This window comes from Schistosoma haematobium, chromosome ZW, assembly GCF_000699445.3.
Source record: "Schistosoma haematobium chromosome ZW, whole genome shotgun sequence".
In the NCBI taxonomy this organism is placed as follows: Eukaryota; Metazoa; Platyhelminthes; class Trematoda; order Strigeidida; family Schistosomatidae; genus Schistosoma; species Schistosoma haematobium.
The window spans coordinates 23550203-23562744 of record NC_067195.1 but is presented as its reverse complement, the minus strand read 5'-3'; the positions used below and the strand labels follow the sequence as shown (position 1 = coordinate 23562744).

Genomic DNA, 12542 nt, shown 5'->3' with positions numbered 1-12542 from the left:
AATTCGGACCACTCGGTCGAAAATTCATGGACCCTATTATTAACTTCAGCCATCGTGTGATTCGATACAAGCAAACTAGAATTTTACCAAGTAATTTTACTCTCGAGATTCGATTTGGTTGAGTTCCGGATCAACTTATGATATTTGATGCAAAATGCGTAATGTAAATAGAGTTCACAGAAATGAACCTTTGGATTTATACAGAATTACTCATCTGTACTGTGTCTGCAGCAATGTTTGGTACTGATTTCTCATGGAGTCTTGAATGAAAATTCTTGGATAGTTCAATACCAAGATGAAACAGTTGTCTAGTGCTTCAAGTTTATACACGCGCATTTCGGCGTAAATTCACACACATCTAAGTTATTTTAATTTGAAAACTATTTAATGATTATCAGTATAATTGTCTCGATTAGGTTATTTAGTTATTATTTGAAGTTAGTTAAGAAAAACGATTCTCTGGTAGAAAATACATTTCATATTTTAAATAATCTTTTTATCTGTAGACTGCATTAATATATATATGCTTATTTTGAATGAACCGTAATTAGCAGTTAACCGTCATGGACAAATTTCTATCGAAACTTTTAACGTTCAGGTCTTGGGTTCTCATTAGTTCATACTTATGACTTTTAAGTCATAAATCGACCTCTGAAATGCTGTGGTGGAAGACTATTGAATAGTCTTAACTAAGTATAATATGTCGCTCTAAGGCTAATTATTTTATAATAATTCTCAGATTGGTATTTTTTTCGGATATAGTTTCGTCATAAATGATTAATAAATATCTCGATCTATGGTATTGATTTCACACGTTCTAAAGTGGAGATTTTCCTACAGTCTACAGTAAAACATAGTCAACTTGAAGTGAATACTCAAAGAAATCAAGATTACTTTTCCTCAGCATTGACTAAAAAATTCAATCCCATTTAATGGTAAAAACATGAATTAACTCATAAATCAATAAATACATTGTACTTATAACAACACTCCCTTTTAGTCTATCCATGTCACATTCTTGAATATGTAAATATCAACAAATTATTAAATAACAAACTAAAAGAATTGAAGTTTATAACTGAAAAACAAGCTCAATAATACATAGTTTCTTATATATATATATATATATTAAATAATACAATGAGAATAATAAAGTCTATCAAAAATTATGTTATATATAAGCGTATTACATTTCAATATAATCTGACCACCTATTTACTTGTTCATGCTATTTATGTATAAAAAAGGTCAACTAAAGAATGTGGAAGAGATGAGAAAAACAAACATCATAAACATCATATGTTTATATGACTAAAACTTTAATAAATTCAAATAGTCTTTCTGGATTACCTTAATCAGCTTTTGTAGTTTTGTATAGAAGATTAATTAGAAAATAATTTTGTAAATAAGAATATTCAGTAGTTAAAGAAAGAGAATAATTTGTTGAATAAAACAAAGAATTTAAAGTGATATTTACTAATGTATGAGCGAGGGTTATTCGTAAACGCTCGTAGTTCAAGTATGTTAAAGAACAATACAACCTGTCGACAAAACATGGATTGTCTGGTAAATAAACTAAACACTTATATACAATATATTTTAACAAAATAAACATGATTAAGATTCACCCCAAGAGGCAGTGATTATTATAAACTAATCTTTTATGTTATTCATGAGTCTACGAAATTAAATGATAATTATCAGGCTTTCTTATTGTTGGTCACATTGAAATCTTGAAGCATTTTTGACGAATATCAAGATTTAATTCAATTGTCAAATCCTTATAGTTAATATCTCAATAATTCGTAGACAGTTGACAAATTTCCAGTATCTACCAAGCGTTATTTTCCCATATTCATATAACTGATGAAGTTATAATTCATATAAACAATTCATTTATGCTTTTATTGATCTCATGTGTCAAGACTTAGTTGCAGTCATATTTTTATGTTAAACTAGTTATTACTTTTCAGGGTAACATGCATAAATCAAGGAACTGAGTGGAATATATGAAAGCACTGTTGATAAACCCATAGTTCAACGAATTGTTATCAGAGGTTTTCTTCATCTAATCATCTGTCTGATTTTTGAATCCATTTCAGAAACGTACAACATTCATATTCGATAAAAAAAGGTTGGATCGAATCAATAAAAATCGGCGACAAGATTTAGTCTTGCAAACATTACGGAATGATTTGATAAATTTAAACAAACTGAAACATCCACGTTTTATACAACTAATACATGATATTGAAGAAACTAAGTAAGCAAAACAGAAATTAGTATATTTGTCAGTTTGGTTATAGTTTCGCTTCTTTTCTTTTTTGTGGAAAATTTGAAAAAAAGAGCCATAAATTCAAAATATTAAACATGATTCTATTTATTTGAATTTAATTTGTTTTGTCTAGATTATTTTTTGTCAAAATAATCATACTTTATGCGACTAATTTAATTACATGTGTACATGAAATTTATGTCTAGATAAAACAAATTGTTGTGACTAACCACCATCTCATTCCTTTTTCGTCAAAGTTCATAATTTTTTTGCTTTCCTGAATTAATAGGTTTACAGTATAAAAATAGAGTAATTATATTTTTATGGAAAATAAATTAGATGCGAATTCAAAGTTTTACATTGATGAAAGCCGAGAGTAAAACGCTTTTTTTTTAAAAATAAAAAATATTGTGATTTGACGGATTAATAGGATCTATGAAGAAACGTTCTTTTTCCTCGTATAACTGTAATTCATTATTTAATAATATCCTACTAGTATTAACTTCGGTCACTCAAAATAATAGATAGTATAATATAAAGTTTGATAGTGATGTGCCTACAGTGCAACTTTATATTTAGAAACCATACGAATCAAGGGAGAAAAAAAATAAACTTATATACAATAATTCTAGCACCTAAAACAAATAAAAAAGTATAAAATTCACTTGATGTTTTTTGTTTTTATCCATCCATTGTTGTTTCAAGACAGCAATTGATCAGTCTCATGTTGGTATATGTGCATCCTGTGCGAAATGCCTCGATATTCCCTCAATTTACAAGCTTTATAAGCAAAGATGGATAGTGGCTAGCAAAGAAACGCAGGACGCATGTTTCGTGCTATTTGACGCTGGTCAGATGGATGTGCCTGCATCTCACAGTTGATGTCCACTGTGGCACTCGAACCCAGTACCATTCGCTTCAAACGTCATCGCGTTATCCATTCGGCTACTGAGTACTGATAGCCACCTGCTTGTGCAATCGGGTGAAGTTGTATTCACTCGGTGTTGTTTTACTTGTATCTTCCCATTGTTATTTAGGACTGCAATTGATCAGTCTCATGTTGACATATGTGCATCCTGTGCGGACTGCCTCGATATTGTCTGAAGTCACAAGCTTTTTAAGCAAAGATGGGTAGTGGCTAGTAGTGGAATGCAGGACGCACCTTTCGTGCTAATTGTGAATGGTCAGCTGAATGTACCTGCATCCCAAGAGTTGATGTTCACAACAGAGAATAATTTCTATGTTGTTTACAATTTACATGATGCGTTAATTTTAACTGATTAAAATATCGATTAATTTATAACTTGGTGAAAGAAATCAATTTACTTGTAGTAAAAGTATCAAGAAAAGCCTTGCTATCAACATAAATATCTGATACTCATATCGTTTGCTAAATCTCCTCAGTATTCAACCGCCTTGAAAAAACAAGTATATTAAGTATAAATGCACTAAAATATCAATGATGATTTCTGTTTTCATTTTGTTGCGCTAAATATTCTTTAAACAAGCTTAAATTTGGTTAGGAAAATTAAAAACTTTCACACAATACTATTGTACAACAGAAAACATAGATTTTAAACAATATTTGATTGGACTACAAGTACCATACATTTATCAAGGAATCATAGTATATTTCATTTAGTAAGAATATACAAAACTGTCAAACCTATATAAACTAAACAATAATTCCAATGTTCATTGTACTATATTGAGTGCGGAGACACAATAGGTTCTAAAAGATTTTAAAATGAAGTTTAGATACAAAACAAAACAAAAATTATTGAAAGAACATTCACAAATAACTGAGCCGCAAACAATTTTTCTAATGACTTACTTTTAAGATTAGTTTAGGTAATTCCAGTTTTTAGTGTTCTAGACAATGAGGTGAGAAATATGTATATCTTTGAAAGCTTGTTGGGGACGATATATCCCCAAAACTTATATTTGTAATTTTATCATATCGACTAACTTATCGATTAAACGATTGAATACCAGTCAATTGACGAACTTGTCGATTAAATATTTGAATACCTGTCGATTGATGAACTTATTGATTAATGTTTAAAAACATTTTACTATGACAATATCGATTGTAAATATTTGTATAAATACGCTTGACTTGTGTGCTTGACCTGACCTGATATCTGCTGTTTGCCTGTAGAATACACTTTCTACGCCTTACCAAGACTTCTTGATCGCGTTAGCTGAGTCGGGGACAACGGACCAGAATTGTCTATCGAGATTCTGAGTCCCTTGATCCGACCGACAAGTCACTGTCCTATAATCGGCGGCCCAATTTGAGTTATAACAAGGCTGTAAAAAGCACAGGAGTTTTGAATATCTTGGGTGATTCTCATGCTAATAAGTAAATAAACGTTTCATGAATTTCACTGGTTGAAATCATGAGTCAGTTGAAGCTAGACCACCATGGAAAACCTGGAAGCACTGGATGGCCGTTTCGTCCCAGCATGGGACTCCTCAGCTGTGCGCATCCACGATCCTGCGCCCCGCGAGATTCGGACCCAGGATATTTCAGTCTCGCGCTAGGCTCCTAACTATGAATTATTAAGTCTAGAAAAATTATTGTGTTTTAGTAAGCAATTCAATTAATATTATAGTTGTGTAGAAATTATGCATCTAGACAACTTAATTGAGATTAAATTGTAGCTCACCAATTTTTTCCTAGTCATAGAAAGCATTAGAACGTCATAGACTACTATTAAATACAAAACTATGGTCACTGGCTGAAATCCTTACATGTTTTCTTTTAATTTACATACGAGCTCCAACTGCTTTTAAAAGTACGAAAGAATAAAATAAATGACCATAGTTGATTTTGCTCTATTCATTACATAACAACTACTTTAAAATAATAACGCTGTAGTATTATCAAAGTTAATAAATGATTAATTTCAGTGATTCAGTTCAGTCACAAAAAGTGCACAAAAACGTGATCGTTAGTGCCATATAAAAACAATATTTTTAAAATCCATACAGTCTCTTTAAGTGATTCGAAAGGGTGGTGGTATAACAATTCAGTGGTTTATTTTTGGTTTACTCACATTATACTCACTTCCAAAATTGATACATGTGACTTTGTCTCTGGACCTGGAAACACTGTAAAGCTGATGGGTGAACACGTTTGCTGAGATTTAATTCAGCCCAAAATGTCACACTATTATTTTAAAGAATATGTTGTAATTAATATTTCTGTTACACATTTTAAAAAGTATATTTTTGTACGGAACTGAAAGGTAGTTTCTTTTAGTTTGCGCTAACAAAGATGGCACAGTAATATTTATTTAGGGGATTTTTCGAGATGCATATCAGGTAGTGGAATAGGTTTAATTCATAAGACAAGTTTATTCAAAGTATACTATAAATAACCCAAGGGTACAAATCATAATATAAACGAAGAATAAATGAATTACTTAAACAAACAGTGAGCAACCCTACTTTGTAAATTTCAAAAGCAAAAAACTAGTAATCATCCAAATAATCTAGTTTACAAAAATAAGACATCTAACATGAAATAGTCAGTTTTTCTCGCAATTCATCGATCACTAAATTAGCATTAGTATGTGTTTTTAGCTAAAATGATAACAATAATCAGCCTTACAGGTTTTCTTCTCCTACTAAAAGGCAATTATTTCAACAAACATCAATGCAATCAACTAGTAGAAATGTTCCTTCTACAATGGATTAGATTATTGCTTGTAAGGTCCACATGAATGTAAATAAAATCGTTCAGATTTTTCAACTATAAAAAAAATTCTACTTCTCAGAAAGTAAATGGCCTATTGAAGTCAATATTCAGTTGATTAAACAAACTAGATCTCATAGTCAGTCCAACCGAACCTCTAAACATAGAATTACATAAATGCAAAATCAATATTTACTGCACTATTTAGTTTAAACAAGCATCATAAAGACAAAGTTTTATATCAGACAGGTTTTGTGGATATTATAGTAATTTCAGTGGTTAAGATCATGAGTCAGTTGAAGCTAGACCACTATGGAAAACCTGGAAGCACTGGACGGCCGTTTCGTCCTATTGTGGGACTCCTCAGCAGTGCGCATTTACGATCTTGCCCTCTGCTGGTATCGCGCTAGTGAATGGCTTCAGGTCTGCTGTGAGATAGTAACTCACTGAAGACAATGGTGGATGTGTCGCTCAATTTCGCGGATTGGTTGAAGTTAGACATTAACACCGTTGGATGCCGGCTCAGTGGTCTAGGGGTTAAGCGCTCGCACGCAAGACTGATAGGTCCTGGATTCGAATTCCGAGGGTGGGATCGTGGATGCATACTGTTGAGGAGTACCACAATAGGACGAAACGGCCGTCCAGTGCTTCCAGGTTTTCCATGGTGGTTTAGCTTCAAATGACTCATGATCTTAACCATTGAAACAAAGTGTTACGTTTAGTTTATTCACAATTATAAAATAAATTTTTATATCACAATAGATTTTGTTTGAATCTCTGCTTATTTGATTCTTACTTTTGTTTCATTTCCAGTGAATATCTCACTTTTATAACTGACCCAGTAATAGGAAGTTTAGCAGACATGTACATAAATGATCAGGTACGTTTAAAATATATGACATTACCATTTTCACACTAATTCGAACATATTTTTTTCTCGTCTAGAAAAATGACTAATTAAATCATGTGTTAAGCTCAAAAAAAATTGATTGGAAAAAATCGATTTTAGAAAATGAAAAACCGACTAAAAGACTTGGTATTAGAGTTGAGTACTTGTATGTCAACAAAGTGCCCACTGTTATAGTCTTTTTAAAGTGAAGGATTCACGTCACTGTTTATTTTATTTTAGTAACATCAATATATTGTATTGAAAAATAATTCATCTCAAGGTCATAATAAGTTTACCACTGACTGATAGCTGTATTACCAGTCTTAAACTATAGATAAGCGTTGAAATTACAGACCTCTAGTAAATATCATAAGCCATCGAAAAATCGTATATACTGCTAGATGTTTACGATTATTAATAAGAGAGAACAGAGAATATTATGTTCCTTGTCTATAATTAATAACTAGATATTCTCCATAATGAATTAACAACTTCTATTCATAGTTCATCAATTTATTCATAAGGACAATCATTTCAATCAAATGACTGATATTTTCAATTTCCTTATTAAAATATTTTTCAGTGAGTAAATGACCTCTTAAAATAATTTTAACTAATTAAATGGATTATTAGAACTTTATAAAATAAGGATAAACATTGTTATACAAGAAACATTATTGATCAAGTGGTTGTTTGAATAAAAATAAACACTGTAGTATAAGAAAGAAATGAATGCAAGTATCTGAAAGGGCTGTCTACTATTTTTCTGAGATTAGGTTTAAATTAATGAAACCATAATAACATCTAATTGACGATATATGAAGAAGAAAAGAAAGGATCTGTTAAACTAACGGTTTCAATTTATTTCAAAAGAAATTTCGCTTAAATAATCTAACTATTATATGTGAAAATTATATTTGAAATAACCCCAGCGATTGAACTTTAAATAATTCCAACGTTTCGTCCGGCTAACTTGTCTGGACTTCTTCAGGATAATAATCAAAACAAAACGTTGGAATTATTTAAATTTCAATCGCTGAGATTATTTCAAATATAATTTTCACATATAATAACTTCTCTTTACTCGGCGCTCAATTTCTGTCAAACTATTCGTTTTAATCTTGACAAATATTCGTATAAATCTAACTATTGTTTAAATTTATAGTATTCCATGAAAAATAATAACATACCAACTATTTAGTACATTGATAAACTTGAATTTGTTATACAGTTCCAATTATCTGTCTTACCTTTATTTTTTAATAGGATTCGTCTTTTTGTGAATTAGAGATTATATTTGGAATATATCAGGTAATTTGATTCAACATAGATTATATCATTTCACATACTTTTACGTATGATTTTTAAAATATCACAATAATGAGGACTAAATTTTAGAGTTCATGTATAATACCCTAACGAGTTTACTAATAACAGTATATTTTAATAAGAAAGATTGTGAAATTAGACAAGTTCTCGATAACGGAATGACGAAATATTTAATTTATGCGCAAGATATATAGAATGTAATTCTTCTTTAAACTAGTCTAAGCTTTTAAAAATCATGTACCATTCAGGAACACCAGATGTGTGTGACAGAACAATAGTACCATCTCTAATTAATATCTGAAATCAAGTTGTTTTTTGCCTAAATTTTCGTCTGATGGTACTATTAAAGGTTTCTTTTGCATTTAAAGCACATAGTATATATAAACTAAATTGTGAACAGTGTGCTCAATATTGTCACTTGTTGACTAAAGTCACTGACATTTTATTTGCTCTGATGCCCCTAGTATTGTTAACTAACAGAATGTTTGCTGTAGTTGAAATGTCGTACCTGATTTGTTGAACATTGGTTTTTAGATTTTCAGATTTTTTATATTTTGCTTGAGCTTAATAGCTTAATATTGTCACTAGTTGTGTCCCATTAGTTTACTGAAATTTGACCTTTATTTTAATCCCAAGGTTGCAATTCATTATTTCGCTTTTATATTTTCTGTCATAAAATAAAAGATCTATGAAGAAGTATTTTTCTTGTGCCCCGTTTGAATTGATGATAATCTGAAGTGCGAAACAGTTGATTATTATTATGCGAAATTATTAGTTCAAGATACAAGATGGTTGAAAGTCGTTTGGAAAAATCCCTGGACCTTGGTTCATGATAGTAGGCACGCGTCCGCAGGGTACATCTGTAATCTTGAGGTCATTAATGCTCCCTGACACATTCAATCCTTGTCACCCAGCTTCAGAGTCAGAGGGATTACCACTAAACTACTTAGACCGTAACTAACCTATGATAAGACTCGGATGCACATACAGTTGATCGACCACTGAGTGGAGCGCACATCCAAACATGACTAACAGCAATCCGTCGGTACTAAGACGAACTTGATGTACACTAAATCAATCTCTACTCAGCGAACAATCACTTGAAAATTCGAGATACATTCTTCGTTTTGATTATCCGATTTTAATATTTGCTCGCTAATTCTATTTGTCATATGCCGTAACATTTAAAGACCTTTACAAATTCACCTAACTACTTAAAAAATTTTTTAGAAATTGATAACTTCATACAGTATGACATTTTGATATACCTTAATCCCATTGGAATGAAATATACAAGAATAATGTCAGTACTCCAAAACTCATTCTATACCAATAGAATGAGACTGACTAATTTTCACTAATGCATACAAAATACTTACAATTTTAGTTAGAAACCTTTCCGAAGTAGCTTTCCGATGAAGCTTTGGAGAAAACTCCCTTACATCAAGTAATGACAAGTTTTTGTATGATGAAATAAAAATAAAATAGGGATATAATTCATTTGTTGACAAGGTACGGTACACAATTTTTTCAGTCACAACTATAGTTAATGTAAGGTCTCAATAATGAATGTTGTTCATGAATATTTCTTTTTCAATAAAACAATGAAATGTTAGTAAGACAGAAAGTTCTACTTTCATGATTATGGTGTACAAAGCATGACAAAAAGGCGGTATATTGACCGGTATGATATATATTCATTTATAGTTCATTAATTTTCACATAATAATCCAAAAATGAGTGTATTGAGAACAATGCTGAGTCGTAACATGAAATTTACTCAAAACGTTCGTAACTATGGGAGAGTAGAAATGAAGAAAATGTAGTGCATTTTGGTTATGGCAGGATTTGTTTCCAGTCATATTCAGAGGTTATTGTAACTAAATAACCTATTTAAAAGAGAGAACTACGCCATAAACCGTCTTTATCATCCCTATGTTATTTAGTTTTAATACATCAAGTAAACAGCTATTCACACTAATCTAAGATACTCACATTAGTTATCTTTGTTGCCTTCATTAGTTTTCATTACGCTCTAAGGCAAATATCAAAAATACAATAAGTGATGTTCCTTATGTTTCTTAACACAACTTATTTACATTTCTTTAGAGACATTAGCTTTCTGTGTTCTTTCTACGTAATACACTTCACACCTCCCTTTTCTTAATATTCACCTCACAGACTGTTTATTTGACCGGTTATCCTACTACGTGAATTCAAAAGCTACAGAATTTAAAGACGATGTCTATTCAACAAGTCACAATATTCGACCATTGAGTCGCGGACATATGAATGCATCCGCTGAAGCACTTATCAATCATATGATAATAACCATACTTTTTTCATGGATGGATGAATCGATTTCTTTTCTAGCATACTCCGCTAGAGCAACCTCTCCGTTATTTGACAAAGACTTTGAAGTGTAGTATACATTGACCTGCTTTCATGCAAACCACTATACAATTGACTTACTGAATTTGATCGGTTATTTAAAATTTACACAATTTATAATTACCGTCATAAAAATCAAAATTGATGTAAGTTGTGTTGTGCCTTAAGAATAAGTGAACAGTAAGACTAAGAAATTATTTTAGTATGATTTGCATGATATCTTGGTTCATCAATATAAAATTGGTACTATTCTTGCCGCCCCATTGGATAAAAGACAACTCTGCCATTGGATTCTTTGGACGTCATCACATAAAGTTTTTAAATTTTTTATTTGCATAGACTACTCATTGGTTTAAGTATAATTTCCCTATCGACTCCAGTGACTTAAACACGGTTGGATAATGCAGTTGAAGTACTAAAACGTTACAGCTCTAAACTAGACGAATTTATAAATCTCATTCATCACATATTAGTACTTATATTAATCTTCATAGAGTATCATACTTATTGTAAGTACAACACTATCGACTGCAAAACTTATTCTGTTTATTACATCCTGAGACATGTATAACAAAATAAATAGGAATTAAGTTAAACGATTACATAGCAACTTATTATCATTTCTTTTCATCTAGATTACAGACGCACTAAGATATCTTCATAGTACCCAAGAATTAATGCATTGTAACATAAATACGGCGTCAATCTTGTTGGTTAACAAAAGTATATGGAAATTGGGTGGATTGAATTTTCTAGAAAAGATTGTTGACACCACAAAGGTAATTTGAATTACTGTATTAAAAATAAGTTTGATGACTGATCTTTTTACAATGTTAAATTATATAAAATGCTTCATGTCAATATCCTATATAACACATTGATAATGGGAAAAAGAGGTTCAAATAATTACACCGAAATTTCAAATCATTAGGTAGATGGTATCATCAGGTAGATTGAGTATCGAATTTCTTAAACATATATCGGCCTAAGTAAAATAAATGAATTAGTTAGATTTACTGTGACAAATCTTTTAGGCAGAAGAATATGATATTTGTCATCAAAAACTGTTCTATCATCTTTGTGATTTCCAAAGATCATCGTTCATAAGAGGGAAGTCAAATTGCTAAAGAATTTAAGACACATATCTTTGATACAAAATATAAAAAAACCTACTGCATCAACTATTCCCAAAGTAACTTTATTCTCCCATTTGTTTCCAGTCGAGCTAGGCAATATTCGATCACGTTTATTCAAATCCAGTTGATCATCTGAATTCATAATTCATAGTGGAATCAAAATGCAAGCATAAATTTTAAAAACAGGGATTGTACATTGAATACAAATAGATGCTCAATGCTTTTTAACATAAAGTTACTTGGTTTACCATTATACATTGTTTTCAAGCACACAAATTACTGTTGTTATTGTTGTATGTTTATTTTCAACCTTATTTTGAAGTCTCCTAAGTGAATAAAATTTTATTTGGCACTGTCTTAATAGTAACAAAATAAAGAGGAGAAAGGTAAACTTCAACACATTATCAAAATAAAATATAGCGTAACGCTTTTATCAATGACATCATTCATTGCACAAATGAATTTTCAGGAAACAATTTAAGAAATTATGTACCGTTTGCAAAGATTTTAAGGCGGTACATAAATAGCTATTGTCACAGTGATTACATACAATTTTACTAAAAAAGAACCACACCAGATTCCTTGATTTCGACTATTGGTATAATAATTCATGATGCCTACCTGTGGATTTCTGAAATTTTATGAACGTTACTTTGGATTGTATAACACTAATTAGTACAATATTCAATGACATTATATTGCGAAGAAAATGTCGACTATTTATGAGCTACTCTCAACCACATTCTGTTAAAAAGTGATAAGTGCCAACTAATCTTGTTCAGAAAATCATTGTTAACAATTTGCATTTCTTACTCCTTC

The 12542-nt window shown here is 30.8% G+C and overlaps 1 protein-coding gene across 1 annotated transcript in view; it reads left to right on the top strand.

Moving 5' to 3' along the window:
* The window catches only part of MS3_00003066 (uncharacterized protein), a 71643-nt gene that overhangs the window by 15625 nt on the left and 43476 nt on the right, over nt 1-12542 (top strand). Inside the window, exons 3-6 of the mRNA XM_051210747.1 lie at nt 2103-2263; nt 6792-6858; nt 8134-8178; nt 11223-11366. Coding sequence (XP_051070766.1) covers nt 2103-2263; nt 6792-6858; nt 8134-8178; nt 11223-11366 — 417 coding nt within the window. The remainder of the gene's footprint in view (nt 1-2102; nt 2264-6791; nt 6859-8133; nt 8179-11222; nt 11367-12542) is intronic.